Source organism: Mustela nigripes, chromosome 5 (genome assembly GCF_022355385.1).
Source record: "Mustela nigripes isolate SB6536 chromosome 5, MUSNIG.SB6536, whole genome shotgun sequence".
Classification (NCBI taxonomy): Eukaryota; Metazoa; Chordata; class Mammalia; order Carnivora; family Mustelidae; genus Mustela; species Mustela nigripes.
This window is the reverse complement of record NC_081561.1, coordinates 85,219,292-85,242,630: the sequence shown is the minus strand read 5'-3', so window position 1 is coordinate 85,242,630 and position 23,339 is coordinate 85,219,292. Positions and strand designations below refer to the sequence as shown.

Below are 23,339 nucleotides of genomic sequence, written 5' to 3'. Positions count from 1 at the left end.
AGCAGGCTCCCCGCTGAGCAGAGAGCCCGATGCGGGACTCGATCCCAGGACCCTGAGATCATGACCCGAGCCGAAGGCAGCGGCTTAACCCACTGAGCCACCCAGGTGCCCCGGGATTCTATTCTTTTAATGTTAGAAAAACACTCTTCCACTCTGTCCTTTGTATGCTCTCAGAATAATTTAAAATCTTGGACACAGAATGGCTTCTACAGTATTCCCAGTGTACTGTATAGCATATATAGTGAATTCCAGCATATTTAAAATAAGTATGTTTAAATAAGTTGTGGGTAGTTTTCCATTAAACCCCAAAAAGTGACCTTGCTGGCATTCATGTGTTGGGTGGAGTATGGGGTGGCAATGTTCTGTGGGCACAATGGTCATGAACAGAGATTGCGGTGATGATCCGGGCTGTGAACATTGGGACGTCTGTCTTCATTCTCCCTCTCACTGAGTGTCCCTTTGTAGCCAGAGCACCTTGGGGAGATGAGTCACTAAATAGTCTGAACTTACATTTTCGCCTAACTTTTGATAACCACATGATTACATTTCTTACATATCTTCAACATTCTTAATTTAAAATGATCTTATTGGTGTTCTAAATATTTGATGAAAATGAATTCTTTAGGGGTGCCTGGGTGGCTCAGTGGGCTAAGCCTCTGCCTTCAGCTCAGTTCAGGATCTCAGAGTCCTGGAATTGAGCCGTGCATCGGGCTCTCCAGAGCCTGCTTCTCCCACTCTCTCTGCCTGCCACTGTGCCTACTTGTGATCTCTCTCTGTCAAATCAATAAATAAAATCTTAAAAAAAAAAAATTCTTTAATTTCATTACCACAAACTAGACTCAACCATCAGCCCCTAAATGACACACAAAACACAATTCCTCTACTTCCTATTCGTGATAGTGTAAACTTAGAGACCATCTTTACATGGCGATTAAGATTTATATGCAGAATAGTTGCTTTCTTATCATCACCTCAGCTGGGGATAGAACTAAAGTTGTTTCAATGCATGTGTCAATTATTCTGAAGCCTTTGGGAAGCCAGGGCCACAGCAAAATTAAAATGTTGGAAAGGTGAAACATTCTTTAATGTTGACTTCACTTAGGATGTTGTCAACATTGGCAAACTTCAACTATCAACGTAGTTCTATAAACTACAAATTTGAAGCTAATCCCTAGACTTCTGGATGTTTGACAGACTTCTAATCTGAAGCCCGTATTAAGATCTACTTTTCTTTTTTATTTGACTCATAAGGTTTCTTTGAAGCAGTACAGTTGTGGGAGGAATTCAGCCTCCTTCAGGTCATGGTCTGCTGCCTTCTTCAACTGATCAAGCCTGACTCTACTGAAATTGCTGTGTGGGGGTCAAGAGCCGTAGGCTTTCGTTCTAACTTTGCTAATGGCCAGTTTTATAACTTTGGACAAAATTCATAGTCTTGGCTAGGCTAAAATGATTGGATTCCTCAAGTGCAAGTGGACCAAGAACACCTTAAATATGTTTTCGTGTAGTTTTTCAAGCTTAGTACAAACTATGTGAGGTTATTTCAAATACAGATCAGTCCCACTTTCAAAGGACTTTCCTCTGACATGGAAAGGCAAGGAATCTGTATCTTAAATAATTTAATGGTTCGGTAAAGTTATATTGAAATCATTGAACACTGGATTGCCGTTAACTCTAAGAGTTCGAATACATATCAGCTGTGGTCCCTATTTTGTTCTCAGCCTTCCATAGTTTCGCTAGTACCTTGGGCATCTACCCAGCAGCCTCCTGGGAGAAACTCCTGTTCTGCCTCTCATCTTCCTCACACCACAACGTGTCTCCAGCCCAGTTACCTAATCTGCTCTGTCATTCCCCGTCTCAGGTTTTTACCATCTCTCCCGTGGCCTCATCTCTCTCCTGCCATCAGTATGCATCTCTGTAATCATCAGAAAGATCTCTCACACGATTTTATCCTGTGACTCCCCTCATTAAAAACCTTTGATGCTACTCTCTGTAGAAGTTTTCCTCAGATACAGTGTTCTCAGCCCTCTGGCTGGAACATCGCCTTGTCTTTCCACCTTGTGGGCTGGGATGGCCAGACTCTTCCATTTTGCAGAGGACTAAGGTTTTCTGCCCCTGGGCTTGATCTGCAGATGCCCAACTCCACATGCCTTTTCTTTGTCCCACCTGGTGACTGCATCCTCATTTTTTGAGATGCAAGTCAAGTGTCATTTCTCAACACTGCGTTTCACTTTCCTCTGCTCTCCTAGCATTTCAGGCCCCTCCTCTGCCTCACTTCTTCTCACTGCACTGTAATTTTGTAGTCCATGCCAGACTATGGACATCCCAGGACAGGGCTGTGGCTCTGTTTCCTTTCTAATCATGTAGTCTCACATGGTATGAGGCATCCAAGCAGAAGTAGTTCAGTTAGATCAGAAGGCTTGGAAGGGCTCGAAGGTGGTGTGTGATAAAGCTCAAACTGGGGGAGAGAGCTATGGATTGGAAGGGACAGAGTAGGTGCTCTGACACTGTCCCGGAAGTTGTTCAGTGTTAAGTAAGTGAAAGAATGAACACCATAATCCAGCTGCATATCATAACCAAGGCATTATTGACTCATTCTCTTTTCATCTCTTTCTGTTTTTATCTCCTTGGAGGAAAAAATGCTAGACACAAACTACCAAGGTCCTTTTGGCCCTCAATACAAAATATGGTGTGTCTCCCGCCTCGCTCCTCTCCCAAATACATACATATACTCCACCTCTCCGAACCTCTGCCTCTCTCTCTCTCTTTCCCTCCCTCCTGCCATCCCTTTTCCTCTTTATCTCTCTTTCTCATATATTCATGTGTACCTCACTGTTTCATCAAAATGGGCACATGGCTGACCTGAACCTGAAGCAATCATAGTGCCAGGCCCTGTGCACCCATGTGCACCATGTACTTTCTAGTGTGCAGAAAGAGAAAGTTGACCCCTTGAGGCGTGGAGACAAGCAAGATAAAAGGAACATTTTGACGTAAACACCTGCAGAATGATGGAATACCTTACCATTTCCTTTTCTGATGATTTGCTTTACAAACATTAACAGTGAATTATGGTTTAGAATTCATTGAAATCAATTTGGAATCATCAGCACGTTGGTTTGTTTGTCTTTAACATCCCATTTCTATTTTTGCACATATCTGAAGCTCCACGCCCACATTTACTGCACTAAGAAAATATGTCCCTTACGGTGCTGTATGATATGAGTACCAGTTTGTCACTCATTCTTTCCTTCTGTTGGGAAGGAAAAAAAAAAAAAAAAAAAAACAACTTTTTCCTCTATCAACTGTCCAGTGATTGGGGGCCTGCAAGTTAACTGACAAAAGACAGATTAACAAGAGAAAAGGCAAGGTTTATTCAGATACATGCGAGCACTTAAAGTGGCTTCTGATTAGCTTGAGTTACCTTTGCTTATCCTCCTGAGAAAAGTCCTTCATAGGACTTTAAGGAAAAGCATGCAGTGGGAAATTAATGAGGGAAAAGTGGAAGGCACAGAACGTTTTGGCAAGGTTTTGTTTATGTCATTTCTTATCTAGGTACGAATGGTCCTAAACCTCCCAGAGAGGGGATTTTGGCAGCTGTATTTTCAGGAGGCTTTCTTTAAGCCAGCCAAAAAGGTTTTTAATGCAGCCGCTATTGATTCACATGTTTTCAGCTTAAACTCATCTTTATACCACATTGATAGTTATAAATTCACTTCACTCAATGAATATTTATTCACACCTATTATGTGGTCGTCATTATCCTAGCTGCTGGGGATACAACAGAGAAAAATTTGAGAAAAATCCCTGCCTTCACTGAGCTTACATCCTAGTGAAAGACCAGCAATAAACAACATAAATAAGTAAAATGCATAACATGTTTGATAATGATCAGTGTTAAGGAGAAAAATTTAGTAGGAAAGGGGTCAGAAAGTTACAGTGTAACAGAGCATGCAAGTTTGGACCAATAAGCAGGGGAAGGCTCATTGAGAAGGTGATATTTGAGTAAACTCTTGGAAGAAGAGATCTATCAAACTGGTTATTTGAACCTAAACATTTTTAGCATTTTATTAATGTTCCTAATCATTATTAATGTTTTTGACATTTACATATTAAGAAGGCAATAGAGACTGAAAATTGACGAAGTTATTCTTTGGGTCTTTGAGGTGACCACTCACGTAATGTAATTAAGCCCCAGAGGGAAGTGTATGGCCTTTGGAAGTTGGCTGTGTTACTGTAGGTCCCTCGACAGCGCGGGAACTAAGTGAATCACCACTTTGTTGTTTGGCCTTGTCAATATTGTCTTCCTACGCTGATTCCCTTTCCAGTACCAGACTTAGATTGTTCTGGGCAGGCAACAATAGAGGGATGATTCTAGAAGTATTCCCATCATTGCTTCAAAATGCAGTTGTTTCCCTTAGCAACAATCTAATTCACTAACTTATTTCTATGGCAATAGAAATAGAATGCAGAGTATATAAGCAGTGTATTCTTACCTTTTATTTTTTTTTTTTAACACTCTTTCCTCCACCCCTTATGTTTTCCATGTTTCCAATTTAACACACCTTTTCTTTCCAGGGCCAGCTCTGTTCTACTTTTTCTGACTTATAGACCAGGCTAGTCTCCTCAAACCTGCCTTTCCAATTGATATGTCTATATGGTCAGAATAGAAAGAAGAAATTTTTAAAATGAAGTAGAAATTACTCCCTGGAATGGTTGTCAGTCACTTTGGTTTTATGAAAAGCCCTTTCAATTTTTACTGTGACTACTTTGTTCATCAGGAATCATCTGCCATACCTAACAAATAATCTTTTAAAAAGAGAAAAGTCTTTTGATGCTTTGGATTCCAGAGGGGAGCTAAAACTAGGGCAGCCTCATGGAGGTTTATACATTCTTCACCATACTGTATAAATATCCGTGTGGCAAAACTCCTTTCAACTAAGAATAAACTGATGCTGATTTTCAATGTTTTGTTTTGGAACCCGGTTTATTTAAAAAAAAAAAAAAAGTGATTCTGTTCAAGTTTTCTATATCCTGATTAATCAGTTAAGTAAATAATTACTGAGCATCTGCAAACCAGATACTGCCAAGACTTGAGGTAGAGCAATTAAAGATAAATCGTAGCTCTCACAAAGCTCAGAGTCCAGACAGGGATGCAGACTAAGCAAGAGAAGGAAGGGTTACCAAAGTATGAGTAAGGACAGAAAGCCTTGGAAGCACATCAGACCAGAAAGTAACCCAGCTCTTGAGGGTCAGGGGGGCAGTTGGGGAAAGCCTCTTCCAGCTTGGTTTTGAAAGACGAGGCAGAATTACCTAGGTAGAAAACACAGCCTGTGGAAAGGCACAAAGATCTCAGGAACGTCACTGAGAGATTTTGAAGGAGGTTGTTGAGAAAGAAGGTTGGGCACAGAGGCAGCACAAAGAAGCCAAAGGGCATTTATCCCGTGCTGAGGAGTTTGGCTTTGATTCTGAAAGTAATGAGAAACCTTTTAGTAAAGCAGAGGCAGTGGTACAGACATGGACAGCTCACTTTGGAAGTTTGGACTTTGGAAAATTCACTGCCATCTTAAAGATCGGGGAACAGCCAACAGGAGAGGAGGGGAAAAGGGAAAGCCAGTTAAGAGTCTGTAGAATTAGTATAGCAGATATGGGGAGTAAGGGAAAGGCAAGAATGGAGTCTCAGGTGGGCACCAGCTGTCTCCCAGATATCTGTTTAAATAAGAGAATGAATGTTCCCGTGAATATTCATGACACACTAGAATGCTTTTATCGTAATGGTGTTTGGAAACAAAGTAAGAATATCCCTACAACAATGGTAGTGATAAGAACACTGAATCAGGAATCATGAGCTGGGTGTAAACAACAGCTCTGATTGATTCACTGGAAAAGATATTTCTGATCATCTGTAAGTTGAAGCTAATCATAGTATGACACAGGTTTATTGTGACCATCAAATGAGATAGGTTATGGACAGTTTTTTTTTCTTTTAAATTATAAAGCATAATAATGTAAGGTATACTAGGTTTCAGTGTGCAGGTTTCTCTACCCTTGGTAAGGCACACTAGCAAAGATAAGCACCTTTGGTGATGGTCCCTGCCCTGCCTTCTGCTGACCTGGGTCCTGTCTGGTAGATTTCCAGCATGTGTGGCACAGCACGGTGGAAGTCTGGGCCACAGGAATTGAGTGTGGAGTCTTAGGCTCTTTCTGGTGGAATTTTTTGACAATTTTTGCTGCCACTTTGCTGGAGCCCCATGTTATCTTCTAGTCTGAGGAAATGGCTGAATGATTCCTGCTCCCTATTCCCTCACCCTGAAAACATGCCTGATGTTCTGCTCTGGACTAGGACAGTCTTCAGCCTTACATGAGACATCCAGAACAGGAGTATTCTTTTATGTACGTTGGGTACAGTGTTGCCAGTGGAAAGGTTAGATGTGTCCCTTCCAGAGCATGGTGTCTGTCCTTAGCCAGAGAAGGGTCCATGATAAGGAGGCCATTGCTCATCCAGTCCTGGTTGGCTATTGGGCATAGTTTTCCCCAGGGAAATACAACTAATTGCCTTCTGTCAGTGCTTAGAAACCTGTTGGAAACAAATAAACTGAAGCTGGTAATGACAAAACCACATTTTCCTCATCTTCCTTGGCTATGGTCCCTCAAGTCGAGTGTGTGTACCCTGGAGAGTTTGCAGAGTGATCTGACTACTACCTTTGTAGGTAATTTGTCCTTTTTAATGTCTGCTTCCTTTTTGATCTTCTTTCTGTTCGTTTTGTAATTTCCCTGTACTATGTCTGCTTGTGAATATATTTTTTATTTTTCCTACTTAGGGCTCACTTTCTGGAAGTTAACTTTGGTTCTGTCTCAGACCTGCCTGGCCTTTTTTAGAATGTCTTATCCTTTTTTCCTGCTTTTTGATTTCTTGTTTTATATCTCTATGTTAAATGTACTTATTTTGAAGTTTTTGTGTCATTTACTTTATGAAGTTTAGGAAGACTGATATTTGTCAAATCTGCTAACTCACGGGCAGTGAATTATTTCCTTATATGTTTTAAAATTTGGGGTTGTGAGCTCAATTTCAATGATGTATTATGAGTGCAAATCCTTTATAGTCCATCTTAAGGGAATCTCCCTTTAAAATGTTTTTGCTTTGTTTTTGCTAGCACTCCAGGGATGTCCAAAGCTCAAGACCAATTATGGTATCCTAATAAGTGTAAATTTTAACTAAACCAGCATGAGAATCAGCCTGTGGTTGAAAGTATTCAGAAAGTATTGTTTTTGTCCACCTAGAGCTTAGTTTAAGACAGATGAGCTGTATTTTTGTTTCCCACTGCAGTGGGCAAGTGAGCAAGTGGGCTGACTTTATTCTAATCTACCCTTTCATCAAGTTACAGTCCTTCAAGAACCCTTGATTTCAAGGGCCCAGCTCTTCACCTGGTATAGGCACAAGGCCCTGTTTCATATCCCTTCATGGGCATTAAGACAAAAGCACTAGAAAAGGGGTTGACAGACTATAGCCCAAAGGTCAAATCCAGCCTGCCACTACCTTTAGTAAATGAAGTTTTACTGGATATAAGCATATCCAGTAAACATATAAACATAAAAACATACTGGATATAAACATTAACATATATAAACATGCCCATCTGTTTATATATTGACTGAGCTCGTGCTACATGGCAGAGTTAGGAAGTTGCCACAAATCTTAAAGTATTCAATATCTGACTCTTTGGAGACAACATTTGCCAATCCCTGCCCAAGATTAATGAGACTGAAAGCCCAGCCTTCATCCCCACACCTTGGGCTGCAGGAACATCAGTTATGATTACTCTCAAGTGGTCCACTTTCTCTTTATTTCTAGATCCTGGCAGCCTTTACTTTTTTGTAAGCCCTGCTGGGCATTTAAAAGTGTGTCTATTTGGGGTTGTCTGGGTACTCAGTTGGTCAAGTGTCCAACTCTTGATTTTAACTCAGGTCATGATCTCAGGCTCCTGAGATCAAGCCCTGAATCAGGCTTCACACTAAGCATGGAGCCTGCTTAAGATTCTCTCTCTCCCACTCCCCATGCCATTCCCTTGCCACTTGAGTGCTTGCTGTCTCTCTCAATCCCTCTAAAAAAAAAAAAAAAAAGAAAGAAAGAAAGAAAGAAAAAGTGTGTCTGTTTTATTTTACAGAGGGGCTTTTAGCAGGAAGTCTTCTAAATACCAAGTCTGCCATATTGCCAGTACCAGAACCCATTTTCTGTTTTCGTGGATAATATAGATTGCTATGTGCATAAGATGGTATGTATGAACTTAATGGCAAACACAAATCAAAAACATGCTGTAGATACACAAACAATATAGAGAAAGAAACCCAAGCATATCGCTAAAGAAGGCTATCAAATCACAGGGGAAGAGTACAAAAGAAGAAAGGGACAGAGAACTACAAAAACAACCATAAAACAAGTAACAAAATGGCAGTAATTACATAGCTCAAAAATTACTTTGAATATAAATGAACTAAATGCTCCAAGCAAAAGACATAGGTTGACTGTATAAAAAAGCAAGACCCGTCTACGTGCTGCTTACCAGAGATTCACTTCAGACCTAAAGACACCTGCAGATTGAAAATGAGGGGATAGAAAGACACATCCACTATGCAAATTGAACCAAAGAGAAACCTGGGATAGCAATATTTATATTGAACAAAAGAGACTAAAATAAACACTAAGGAGACAAAAAAAGGATACTACATAATGATAAAGGTAGCAGTCCAACAAGAGGTTGTAAAATTGCATATATTTATGAACCCAATACTGGAGCACCCAAATACATAAAGCAGCTAATAACAGACATAAAGGAAGAACTTGATACAATAATAGTAGGGAACTTTAATCCCCCACTTACTTAAGTGGATAAATCATCAAGACAGAAAATCAACAAGGACCCAGTGGCTTTGCATGAGACATCGGACCAAATGGACCTAACATATATTATATTTAGAACATCCCATCGCAAAAACATGGAATTCTTATTTTTTGAAGTGCGTATAGAACATTCTCCAGAATAGATCACATTAAGCCACAAAACAAGTCTCAATCAATTCAAAAAGATTGAAATCATATCATGCATCTTTTCTGACCACAATGTTTTGAAGCTAGAAATCAATCACATGAAAAATTCTGGAAAGAACACAAGTACATGGAAGTTAAATAACATGCCACTGAACAATAAGGGCTCAATCAAGAAATTGAAGAGACTGCTGGGGAGTGGTGGGGGAAGGATAGGGTGGCTGGGTTATGGACATTGGGGAGGGTGTGTGCTATGGTGAGTGCTGTGAAGTGTGTAAACCCAGCGATTCACAGACCTGTACCTCTGGGGCTAATAATACATGACATGTTAATAAAAATTTTTTTAAAAAATTGGAGAGACAATTTAAAAATGCATGGAGACAAATGAAAATGAAAATAAAACAGTCCAAAATCTTTGGGATGCAGCAAAAGCTGTTCTGGGAGGGAAGATTGTAGCAATCCAGGCCTACCTCAAGAAGCAAAAATATCTCAAATAAACAACCTACCCTTATACTTAAAAGAACTAGAAAAAAGAAATCAAGCCCAATACCAGTAGAAAGAGGAAATAATAAATATTAGAACAGAAAGAAATTAAATGGAGACTAAAAAAAAAAATGATAGGAAAAATCAGTGAAACCAGGAGCTGATTCTTTGAAAAGATCAAGAAAATTGATAAATTTTTAGCAAGACTCATTAAAGGAAGAAAGAGAAAAGAAAAGGGGAAAAAAGAACAAAGAAAAAGGAATAGAATAAATCAGAAATGAAGGAGGAGAAATAACTGATACCACAGAACTACGAAAGATTATAAGAGAATATTATGAACAACTATATGCCAACAAATTGGACAACCTCGGAAAAAATGAGTAAGTTCCTAGAAACAGAAAACCTTTCAAAACTGAATCAGGAAGAAATAGGAAATTTAAACAGACCAATTACTAGCAATGAAATTGAGTCAGTAATCAAAAAGTCTCAAAAAACTTTAAAAAGCCCACCGCCAAACCATTTCACCGGTAGATTCTGCCAAGCATTAAAGAGAAGGTATTACCTATTCTTCTCAAATTATTGTCCAAAAAAGGAGGGGTTGGGGAGGGGAAGGAAAGTTTCCAACTCATTCTATGAGGTAAGCATTACCCTGATACCAAAACCAGATAAAGACACTTGAAAGAAGAGGGAAGAAAGGAAGGAAAGAAGGAAGGGGAGAGGAGAGGTGGAGGGGGAAGGGACAAAGGAAGGGAGGGAGGGACCGGAACTTAAGGCAAATATCTGATGAACATAGATGCAGCAATCCTCAATAAAACATTAGCAAGGAGCACCTGGGTGGCTCAGTTGGTTAAGCAGCAGCCTTCGGCTCAGGTCATGATCCCAGGTTCCTGGGATAGAGCCATGCATCAGGCTTCCTGCTCAGCTGGAAGCCTGCTGCTCTCTCTCCCACTCCCCCTGTCTCCCACTCTCGCTGTCTCTTTCTGTCAAATAAATAAAATCTTTTTTTAAATTTTTTTAAAAAAATTTTTTAATGCAACTCAAACCCTCCTGTGAGTTAAATCCAGCAATGGACTGCCTGCTTTGCGCTACAGAAAAATGTAGGCAGTAGAAAGAGCTCATCTCCTGTTGTGTGTAGTTTTACACTCGGTTTCTGCAGAGACATGGGCTTGACCTGGTAGTTCCAGTCTGACATCAAAAATCGGTCTTTTTGGATTACTCCTGCACATCCCAGGAGGTCTCTGCCAAATACTCTCTAAACCCCTTTTATTTTGATCAGTTTTCCATATTTGACTGAGACGCTTGACAGCTTGGGGTTTAGGTCTGTAGATATTTCCTTTTACATCAAAGATTAAAATTTTCCTCCTATTTTCGTTTTTTTAAAATTACATTTTAGTTAACATATAGAGCAATATTTGTTTCAGGAGTACAATTTAGTGGTTCATCATTTAAATACAACCCCCAGTGTCCATCACAAGTACCCTCTTTAATACCCATCACCCATATAGCCCATCCCCCACTCACCTCCTTCCATCAACCCTCCATTTGTTCTCCATCATTAAGAGTCTCTTATGGTTTGTTTCCCTCTCTTCCCCTCCCTTTCCCATAAGTTCATATGTTTTCTTTCTTAAATTATACATCTGAGTGAGATCATATGTATTTGTCTTTCACTGGCTGGCTTATTTTACTTAGCATAGTATACTCTAGCTTCATCCGCATCATTGCAAATGGCAAGATTTCATTTATGATGGCTGAGTAATATTCCATTCGCACAAACATGTACCACACCTTCTTTACCCATTAAATAGTCGATGGACATTTGGGCTCTCTCCATAGTTTGGCTATTATTGATAATGCTGCTGTAAACATCAGGGTGCATGTACCCCTTTGAATCTTTTTTTGTGTATCCTTTGGGTAAATACCTGTAGTGCAATTGCTGGATCATAGGGAAGTTCTGTTTTTGACTTCTGAGGACCCTCCATACTGTTCTCCGGAGTGCCTACATGAGTTTACATTCCCACCAATAGTGCAAGAGTATTCCCCTTTCTTTGCACCCTTGCCACCTGTTGTTTCTTACGTTGTTAATTTTAGCTGTTCTAAGAAGTGTGAAATGGTGTCTCATTGTGGTTTTGATTTGCATTTCCCTGATGATGAGTGATGTTGAGCATCTTTTCACATGTCTGTTAGCCATCTGGATGTCTTTTTTGGAAAAGTGTCTATTCATGTCCTCTGCCCATTTTTTAACTGAATTATTTGTTTTGGGGGGTTGAGTTGTGTAAATTCTTTATATATTTTAGATACTAATCCTTTATCAGATATGTCATTTGCAAATATCTTCTCTTATTCTGTAGACTGCCATTTAGTTTTGTTGATTGTTTCCTTCACTATACAGAAGGTTTTTCTCTTTTTTATTATTATTATTTGACAGAGAGAGAGAGAGAGAGAGATCACAAGTAGGCAGAGAGGCAGGCAGAGAGAGAGGGGGAAGCAGGCTCCCTGCTAAGCAGAGAGCCCAATGTGGGGCTCAATCCCAGGACCCTGAGATCATGACCTGAGCCAAAGGCAGCGGCTTAACCCACTGAGCCACCCAGGCACCCACAGAAGCTTTTTATCATGAGGAAGTCCCAGTAGTTCATTTTTGCTTTTGTTTCCCTTGCCTCCTAGCAATGTGTCTAGAAAGAAGTTACTCCGGCCTGTCAAAGAGGTTTCTCATATTCTTCTCTACAATTTTAATAGTTTCCTGTTTCACGTTTAGGTCTTTCATTTATTTTGAATTTATTTTTGTGTTTGGTGTTAGAAAGTGGTCCAGTTTCATTCTTCTGCATGTGGCTGTCCATTTTTCTTATCACCATTTGTTGAAGAGACTTTTTCCTACTGGACATTCTTTTCTGCTCTGTTGCAGATCAATTGACCATATAGTTGTGGGTCCATTACTGGGTTCTCTATTCTGTTCCACTGACCTATGTGTCTGTTTTTGTGCCAATACCATACTGTCTTCATGACTACAGCTTTCTTATATAGCTTAAAACCTGGAATTGTAATGCCTCCGGTATTGTTCTAAGAGAGAAGTGTGTTGCAATATAGGCCTACCTTAAGAAGCAAGAAAATCTCAAATATATAACCTAACCTTATACTGAAAGGAGCTTGAAAAGGCACAACAGGGGCAACTGGGTGGCTCAGTGGGTTAAAGCCTCTGCCTTCGGCTCAGGTCATGATCCCAGGGTCCTGGGATCAAGCCCTGCATCGGGTTCTCTGCTCATCAGGGAGTCTGCTTCCTCTTTCTCTCTCTACCTACCTCTCTTACTACTTGTGATCTCTGTCTGTCAAATAAATAAATAAAATCTTTTAAAAAAAAAAAAGAAAGAAAAGGAAAGGCATAGCAAATAAAGCCTAAAGCCACCAGAAAAGGGGAAACAATAAAGATTAGAGAAGAAATAATAATATAGAAACAAAAAACAAATGAGTGGATTAATGAAACTGGTATCATTTTCAAAATGTATTTTGGTCTTGGGAATTGAGGGTGAAGGGAAAATAATCCTTATTTTATCATTGTCAAAGCAGAAGACCTCAAAAAATTTCTTCTTACCCAAAGCCTTTTCTTTTCAGTGGCTTTATTCTCTTGGCAGAGTATGAAATACTTGGACAGTATCAAAAACTGAGAAATAAAAGAAAGATCAATTAGCTGTTATAGATCTTGATAGACATTATTGCTAATCATACTCATCGCCTGGATCTATGAAAAACAGGAGTTCGTGGATAAAAGAATACAAGTGGGCTTTGGAGGAAGCACTTTTCTGGATTTGAATACGTAGTCCCTACTGTGTTCATAGCGACTGTGAGAACGTTGAACACACGCTCTGCTCTGTGTTGAGACGGTCCATTGTTTGGCTCTTGGAGCTGCAGCTCAGAGCTTCATCATGTTTTGCTTGCTAAAGCCATTTGATAAAATAAGGGAAAATGCTCTTGGAAAAGGTTGATGTTGAAAATGTGGAATGCAGCTCATGTTTTAACTTCTGTTCCCCCCATTTTTTCCTTTTTTTTGAAGTATGACTACGAATATGACGAGAATGGTGACAGAGTCGTTTTAGGGAAAGGCACTTACGGGATCGTCTACGCTGGCCGAGACCTGAGCAACCAAGTCAGAATCGCTATAAAGGAAATTCCAGAGAGAGACAGCAGGTACAGTAACTGTGGCTAATAAATGCAGTTTTCAAAGTACTTTGGATTGTTTATAGAATTTTAGACAATGTTTTGGTGATATTTTAATTAATGAAACTGTCTGAAAACTCCAGTGTCTTAATCAGCCCCCTCTGAGGGTTAGCTGCTGCATCAGTCAGTGACTTAGGCACAGCCCTCTGGTATCACCTCTCAGAGGGGACAAGGACAGGACTTCTAAAGAGTAGAAAAGACAATGGCCTGGGCATATTGGGCTCAGATGTGTCAAAGAATGGTTGATGTATTAGATGGATAGATGGGGAGTGAGCAGGATCAGAAATGGTTTGAACCACAGGTTCCAGTGTCCAATATTGCACCTAAGGAGCTTGGAAGTCATCCCTCCATCTTAACAACTGGGAAACTGACCAAACTAAGACCAAACTAAAAATTTTGGAATCCACTGGAGAAGGGAGGTCACAGGACCCCAAGCTTGGAGAAACAGTCATGGGAGGTGGGGGACACTTTTGTGAGTTTTGCCTCCAGAAGCCCTACCAGACCCTCACAGTGACATTGGAGAAGAATTCCCTTATGCTTCCAGCAGGGGAGAAGGGGGAGAGGAACCATTTTGAAATATGCCACAGCTCTGTTCTTCCTAACAAGGTCTGACCTCAAAGAGGCTATTTTTACCAGGCCCTAACCTATGAGAGTGTTATCAGAGCCTAACCAGCTGGGGAAAAGGAAATACCCAACTCTTGCCCACTGTAGCCGCCCTGTCCTAGCTGAGGGCAGCAGGGGACAGGGGAGAAGGGAGACTGCAAAGCATTTGTGAGGCTCCCAGCCCAGTGGCACAGGCTCCTGAAGAGGCTGAGACCTAAGCATAAGACTATAGAATGCTTCCCCATAAGACTATAGAATGGTTCCTTTTGCCTAATACATCATGCTTGAGTTTCAACAAAAATAACAGAGCATACCAAAAGACAAAAAACACAGTTTGTTTGTTTATTTATTTATTTATTTTATAATGTGACAGAGAGGTAGAAGATCACAAGTAGGCAGAAAGGCAGAGAGAGGCGGGGAAGCAGGCTCCCTGCAGAGCAGGGAGCCCAATGTAGGGCTCGATCTCAGGACCCTGAGATCATGACCTGAGCCAAAGGCAGAGGCTTAACCCACTGAGCAACCCAGGTGCCCCCACAGTTTGAAAAGACAGAGCAAGCATCAGAACCAGACTCAGATATGGCAGGGATGTTGGAACAATCAGACCAGGAATTTAAAAACAACTTTAATATGCTGCAGGCTCTAATGGGTAAAGTAGATGGTGTACAGAAACGGAGTATAAGCTGAGATGGAAATCCTAAGTAAGGATCAAAGAAATGCTAGAGATCAAAATCACTAACAAATGAAGAAGGCCTTTGCTGGGCTGGACACAGTTCCCTTTTTGAGCTCAAGGATATGTCCTCAGGAAGTTCCACAACTGGGGTGCCTCAGTGACTCACTTGGTTAAGCATCTCAGTTTTGGCTCAGGTCATGATCTCAGGGTTGTGAGATCAAGTCCCATGTCAGGCTTCACACTCAGCAAGGAGTCTGCTTAAGATTCTCTCCCTCTTCCTCTCCTTCTGCTCCTCCCCCACTCTCTGTCAAATAAATAAATCTTTTAAAAAGGAAGGGAGAGAAGAAAGGAAGGAAGGAGGGAAGAAAGGAAGGAGGGGAGGAAAAGAAAGAGAGAAAGAGAAAGAAAGAAAGAAAGAAAAAAGAACTTCTAAAACTGAAAAATAAGAAGACTGTAAAGAACAGAACAGTATATCCAATGCCTAGGGCAATAGCAGAAGGAAAAGAAAGAGAAAAGAACAGAACTATTTGAAGAAATGGTGTGAACCACACATAGTTTGGCTGTGTAGAAAATGGCAGGGTTTTTAGAACAAGAAGGTTGTTGAGGGCATGGAACCGCTCTGCTCACAGAATTTCTGTTGCTCCCTGCTCTGGTCCTCTGTTCTGTGGTTTGTATCTCTAACCAGTAATTCTCTGTTGTCCAGTCTCATGATTCCTGCTGCCCCGTGGCTTCCCTTGTATCTTCTCTCCATAAGATAGAGCTCCTCCAATCAACTACATGCATTCTTTATGGGTTGTGTATTCAAACTCTGAAAGAGGGGGGAGTGGATTGAGTCCATTGTTACTATTGGCCTCTTTGAGCCAGACTTTAATGCTGGGCTACATCCTGGCTTTGAGGATCTTCCAGAACTGGGGCATCTGGGTGACTCAGTTGGTTAAGCATCTGGTTCTCAATTTCAGCCCAGGTCATGATCTCAGGGTCATAAGATCAAGTCCACTCAAGTCCACTTGTCTCTGGCAATGGTGACTGGGTTACATGACCAACTTTCTTCAGAAGCTCTCTGGGTCATCTGTCTACCCAGCCTCACCACTTGTAAGTTTCCAGGGTAACATGGCCAAAACAGAACTGTACATTTTTACCCCCAGATGTACTCACCTGAAGTATTCCCTGCCTCAGTGAAGGTTATCCTGTCTATCAGCTGCTCAGGCCAAAACCTAGGATTCCTTTAGATCCCTCTCCTTCTCTCGATGTCTCCTCCATCAATAAGTTGTACTGAGGTCTCGGCTTCTGTAACATCCTCGGTCTCCCCACTCCTACCCGCCACTACAGCTACAAGTTCAGTCTTCAGGTCTCTCACACGGGATCCTTACTGCAGCCTTCTCGGAAGGAGTCTCTGCCTTCACTCTTCCTTTCCCCCTACTCAGGCCTTCCTCGGAGAAGCCACAGACATCTCTCTGAAGTGAAAAATCACATCATGTCACTGCTGCTTGAAACCCTTCAGTGGATCCTTATTGTAACCAGCATGAAACCCCCAACCCTTAGCATAGACCTTGGCTTCCCCTGGTGGCCCCCACTTCCTCTCTGGCAGCCACACCGACCCCAGGAACACAGAGGCTCATTCCAAAGGACTCAGCAGCAATGCCTCATTTCCTTCAGTTCTCAATTCAGACTTTAAACCAGCAGACAGGCCTTCCTTACCTCCCCCAAGCTGAAAAACACATCCTCCCAAAGCGGCCAGTGTCCCAGGTCCCAGCTCTTTTTGCCTTTCCATCCTTAGTGCGTGACTTTCCTCCATGGCCGCTTTGCCTCCAGCCTCTATATTAGCATTCGAGGTAGGAAAAAGAAAAAAGACAACTTTCCCAGAAATGTCCAGCATACTTTCACCTCTGTTCCATTCACTGAAAGTGATCACCCTGACCCCCAATAGCATTTTTAGCTGACCCTACAAAAAAAAAATCCTACAAATGGAAAGACAAATGTGAGGTAGGCAAACAGCTGTTGCTGTGTGCCCCACGTATGGTTTTCATTTTATTTTCTTTGATACTGTTGCAGAGTTTCCTCTTGGTTAATCCATGAGACATATTTATGAATCCCCTCTTATGAGATGATGATAGAAATTGTTAATGAAATACCTAGGGTAATATATACAAACTTGTCATCTTAAAAATGTTAAATATTCCTATAGGTTCTTTTATTATTATTGTTAATATATAATGTATTATTTGCCCTAGGGGTACAGGTCTGTGAATCATCAGTCTTACACAATTCACAGCACTCACCATAGCACACACCCTCCCCAGTGCCATTAACCCAGCCACCCTATCCCTAACCCCTCTCACCCCCCCAGCAACCCTGAGTTTGTTTCCTGAGATTAAGAGTCTCTTATGGTTTGTCCTCCTCCCGATCCCATCTTGTTTCATTTTTCCCTCCCTATTCACCACGACCCCTGTGCCCTGCCTCTCAAATTCCTCATATCAGAGAGATCATATGATAATTGTCTTTCTCTGATTGACTTACTTCGCTCAGCATAATACCCTCTAGTTCCATCCACATCTTTCAGTAACATATATGCAGATTTTGAAACAATATAAAATTTAACAGGTTTATCACTATCCAATGACTGCAGCAAACCGACCAACCTTTAGCAACAGCCCTTCCCCTCCCACCAGCAAATGAATTTAAGTAGGTAGTTGGAAGCAAACCACTTTTAGAATCCCCTTTGTAACTTGTTTATTCAGCTGCCATTGAGCATTCACAAAGCACACCAACACCAACAAAGGTCCTGTTTGGTAGCGATGCATTTGGCAGAACATTGGTTGTTTGAAAACCCTCGAATGACGAGTGCTTCTCTTGAACAGCTGGAGCCCGGCATCTCCTTATTACCTGTAGAAGCAAAAGTGACGTCTCTCGTGTTATCGTGAGAGACAACACACAAAGCTGTTTCCATCTATATGCCCTGGAGAAGTTTTCACGTTGCATGCAAAAAAAAAAAAATAGCAGTTAGAAAGGACGATTGCTAAGGTAATAGGATGCATGTGAATAATGCATGATCCAGCATCTACCACGTGTGGCCATCTGGAATGAACGATCATAGCAACAAAGACAGTTGCTTTGTTTCCTTCACACTTTAAAAGCACTTTGTTAGAGAATCGGAGGAGTTGTAGGAGAGAAGGGGCGGTGGGTTCCTAATCTGTCCCAACTAGTGGTTAAGCTCAGGTTGGCTTCCTCTTCCAACATTCTACACACAACTGAACTATTTACTTAGATCAGTTATTCTCTACCCTGCTGCATATTAGAGCCAACTGGGGCACTTTAAGAATTACTGATGCTAAGGCTTTATCCCCCGAAATTCTGGAGTGAGTTTTTCAGGCATTGGTTATTTTTACAAAACCCTTTCAGGAGGTGAGATGTCCAGCCAAGGCTGGGAACCACTGGTATGGATCGACGTAGTGGGGATTTGACTCAGAACGTGCTCTGGAAATACATATGGGTTAATAGTTTTTCAAAGCTAAATATATATAAGTAACTCTGATTATCTGTACCTTTTCTTCTTTCCACTGTCACGACTAGTAGAAAAGAAATAAGATTTCTTGTAACTCCCATAGATACACATTGCTGATTGACATGAACAAATTAGCATTTCATGCTTATTCGGTGCTTGACACTTACCCTTTCACTTAGTGAGACTTTCTGAGTGTTACTAATGAATTTCATATTGGAGAAGAGTTCTTATTCTTAGCTAGGTTGAATCCAGACTATTATTGTAACTTTTAAGCTATCCTTTGGTTATATAATGGGGGAGGAGGGCAGGAGAGTGACATAATTCCTTTTCCAGGATCTTATATTTAAACATTCATAATTGATTTTCAGTAGAGGCTCAGGAGGTGACAACGCTTTGGCTTATCATAAACTGAATTAATCACTTGCTTTGGATTTTTAATCATTTTTAATGCCCTAAATCTATAGAACAGACCCAGTATTGCTACTAATTTATCTCATGCATATCGAGAGCAATCTTCTGCTGAGTGTTTTCTTTTTTTTTTTTAAGATTTTTATTTATTTATTTGACAGACAGAGATCACAAGTAGGCAGAGAGAGAGGGGGGGGGAAGCAGGCTCCCCGCTGAGCAGAGAGCCCAATGAGGGACTCGATCCCAGGACCCTGAGATCATGACCCGAGCCAAAGGCAGCGGCTTAACCCACTGAGCCACCCAGGCACCCCTGCTGAGTGTTTTCTTATTAACTAGTGTTTTAAACTGTTTTAAACACCATGGAAGAAGGAACTTGCAAATGTCCTGAGAATCACAATCTAAGTAACTTATTGGTAACACTACATATCTGTGTTTCTCAAGTTGTCTCAGTTACCGAATGGAGTTGTCTCTAACTGATATCCTGTTGAGGGGTTCAGGTTAATACCTACTTTATCGTTCCTAGAGCAGTTCTACAGAAAAATAAAATGAGCGAAAGATTTAAAATACAAGTTAATTTTTCTGTGGTTGTTAGAAGCATTCTGAGTAATATTTTACAGATTATAAAAGTTTGCTTAAAGGAATTTGGGTTTTTGTAACTTCCTAATTGCTTTAGCTTTATAGCTTATTGGGAAAAACTCCATGACAATAGAATTGTTCCATACTAGCCAATTCTAGTATATGTTATTAAAAAAAAAATAAGCCATTCTGTTTATATGGATTTACCATCATAAGATCTAAGCATTTCTTGTATGTAGCAGCAAAGGAAATAATGAGGCATCAGGTTTGTAGTTTATGGGCTGGTGGTTAGTGCCTTTCATACCTGTAACCTTCATTGTACAACAGAAAAAAAATTAGAGAATAGCTTTGGGTCTCTAACATGCTACCATATAATAATCATGTTAGTATAAGTATATAATATTAATCTTCAAGATTGAGAAGAGTCTAGAAGCTTTAGAGTACTTCAGATAATCATCAAAAGGGTTGTTCTGTCTGTTCCAGAAATATAAAACACTTTCACTGTATAATCTGATAAAGCAACGTATATCAAGTAAGTGATTTTTAAAGCAACCAGATGGTTTAATGCTGGTCTTTCAGTATGGAGGCCTGCATAGGATGGGGTAAAAAAAAAATCATGATATATTAGAACTGATGGACCCAGTAAGATGAGGATTTGCCAGGAGCTCAAAGAGGCTTGGGATGTAAATGGTTTTATGTTTCCTACAGAAGAGTTGCTGGGCCTTTCGGTAAGTTCTGGAATGAAAATGAAAGTGATTTATAATTTTTATCTCCCAGGGCAAGAGTCTCCTGGAGTAGTAGAGTTATGTTATGAGGCCAGTGAAATAAAAAGTCATGTTAATGTAGACAGTGAGCTATGTGGGTGCATTCAGTTTTCCTGAACTAATATCTTAGCTCTGTCACTTACTAGCTTTAAGATCTTGGACAGGTTAGTTATCATCCTGGTCAATCAATTCCTCATCTATAAAATGGGCACCTTAAAAGTACCTTCTCCTGGGGTTGTCATGCGAAATGAGTTAGTGTATACAAGAGGCTCAGATCAATGCCTGACACATTTCTCTTCAGGCCCTACCTACCACTGCTTCAACTTCACAGAATTTACATTAGAGAAATAAATACTTTAGATAGTCATATTTTATTTTATGTATGGACATATAGCTGACGTTTCAATTTGTATTGTTAGGGTACAGAGTCGACCACCCCTCAATTAGAGAACACTCTCAATAATGCAAGTCACACAGCGAGATTTATTTCCAGCTAGCTGGGGTCCAAGTATCTGCCCGGCACAGCGGGTTTCAACAAGGATCCTGAGCACTCAAAGCCAAGGGTTTATATTAGCATTTTCAAGGCACTTTTTCATGGCTACATACATATCTTGCACCCCATTTTGACAGTTTAACTTTGTTTAACCTTTTGCCACCCCAGCATCACCCTGGCGCCATCTTGGCGGTTAAGTGAGATTTAGGGTTAGAAGAAATTTAACTTTATTTACATTTCCTTCTGTCTCAGCCTCCCCCAGTTTTATGGTGGGGAGGGCGACCTTAGGCCTTGAGGAACTGAGCCTTTGTCTCTGGAAATTGGGCCATTGAAGAGATAGCCTTTTTGTTGTAAATCACCAGGACATTTGCAAACCAACGGAGACTCCTGTATTGCAGGATTGTGATCTCTGCAAGTTAACTATTTGTTTTCTTTAACATCTGGTCCCTGTGGTGCCATCACCTAACGGCCCTGGTGGTATGTGATTAAGTTGTTTCTTAGGTTTTAGCTACTTTCTCTTATCTCAAGTTACCTGTGCTTGTCTTGTCCGCTGGTTAGGGACGCTCAGTAAAATGGCTTCTGGGCCTTCAGGATGACCATTCTTATGCTAACCCACTCTCACAGTGCAAGGTGCCGGCTTTTGCTTTGCCAAGATGACTGCGCTTATGTCAGGGCTAGACTCGAGGTGGGTACAGCCTTGTTTTTCTTGGCCTCCACACCTGGAGCTGGTTTCTGGGACTTGTTTTTAAGTCCCCTGGGGGAAGGGGAGCAGGGACAATTTAAGAGTTAAACAACAAACTCATGGTTAACCTCATTGGAAGCCTTTGACTAAAATAAAAATATAAAATAGGTCCTTACAGTATTGCTTTCATCTATACACTAAAATCTGGCTACACGATTAGCTCATCAACACTGGCATGTCTTTTAGATACTCCCAGCCCCTGCATGAAGAAATAGCATTGCATAAGCATCTGAAGCACAAAAATATTGTCCAGTATCTGGGCTCTTTCAGTGAGAATGGCTTTATCAAAATCTTCATGGAGCAGGTCCCAGGAGGTAAGAGAGGTTTTTCTTTCTTTAAAAAGTATAAATTTTTATGAGCTTAAAGAGAAGCACGATTGAATGGGATTTACCAGTTTACAGGTCTTAATTTTTCTAAGTTAAAAGATAAATCAGATTATGTTCATTGCATCATTATTTACAATAGCCAAGATATGGAAACAAGCTAAGTGTCCATCATTGGATGAATGGATAAAGATGATGTGTTTCATATACACAGTGAAATATTATTCATCCATATAAAAGAGTGACATCTTGCCATTTCGACAACACAGATAACTATGAGGGCATTATGCTAAGTGAAATAAGTTTTACAGGGAAAGTCAAATACTCTGTGATCTCACTTACATGTAGAATATTAAAAAAAAAAAAAAATACCAAGCAGACAAACCAAAAAAAAACCAAGCTCCTAAATAACAGAGAAACAAATAGGTGGTTGCCAGAGCAGGGGGGTGGAGGGTAGGGGTGGGCAAAATGGGGGAAAAGAGTCAAAAAGTACAAACTTCCAGTTATAAAATAAGTCCCAGGGATGTGATGTTTAGCCTCGTGACTAGAGTTACCACTACTGTATTGTGTATTTGAAAGTTGCTATAGAGTGTAGAATTTAAACTTTCTCATCACAAGAAAATGTTTTTGTAACTGTGCGTGGTGACAGGTGTTAACTAGACTTATTGTGGTGATCACAACCCGGTGTATGTAAATATCCCATCATTGTGTAGTACACCTGAAACTACATAATGTTCGCCAATTATACCTCAATAAAAGTTTTTTTTCAAATTAGACCTGTGACATCAGCTTGCTGTTTATTAGGAGACAATAAAAGTATGCTGAACCATTTTAGTACCAATCATCGTGACTTGGATTAAAGTTAGAGACGGAGTGGCCTTTTATTTTGACTGTAATAATGAGCATCTTCAGGGTATATGAGAGCCCAAGCATCTAAAACTCACTCTACTTCCTGGGCCCCCAGGAATAATCAATCAATGTTAGTTTAAGTTACTGTTCCACTTTTAATATACTTTGAAGAACTGATTTGATAAGATTCTATCCACTGTTTCTCCCTACTTTACAGGAAGTCTTTCGGCTCTCCTTCGTTCCAAATGGGGCCCATTGAAGGACAATGAGCAAACAATTGGCTTTTATACAAAGCAGATACTTGAAGGATTAAAATACCTCCATGACAATCAGATAGTCCACCGGGATATAAAGGTAGGATCCACTAGGATTCACGCTTACAAGCTCCTTGGTAGGTCACTGTTTGCTTTGCAAAAGTCATAGCGTGTTACGAGTATTAATTGAGAATCGTGAATAAATCAACCTTAGAAAGAGCAGAAATGTAAGGCACTACCTCCTCTGCTCCAAGTCAGTTATTGATAAACCTTATCTCTTCTCCTCAAGGAATAAATCTCTCAGCCATGTTCAGCCAGAAAAGATTGACCTTCCACTGCATGCCTGACACTGTTTCAGGTGCTCTGGGGAGGGAGTAACTCAGCAGGACAAAACTGGGCAGCTTAGGGTCCCGATGCCTGAGGCGCTTA

At 40.6% G+C, this 23,339-nt stretch overlaps 1 protein-coding gene across 1 annotated transcript in view; it reads left to right on the top strand.

The window, feature by feature from the left end:
• MAP3K5 (mitogen-activated protein kinase kinase kinase 5) overlaps positions 1-23,339 on the top strand; it is a 199,958-nt gene that overhangs the window by 133,771 nt on the left and 42,848 nt on the right. Inside the window, exons 15-17 of the mRNA XM_059400786.1 lie at positions 13,563-13,696; positions 21,671-21,798; positions 22,874-23,010. Coding sequence (XP_059256769.1) covers positions 13,563-13,696; positions 21,671-21,798; positions 22,874-23,010 — 399 coding nt within the window. The remainder of the gene's footprint in view (positions 1-13,562; positions 13,697-21,670; positions 21,799-22,873; positions 23,011-23,339) is intronic.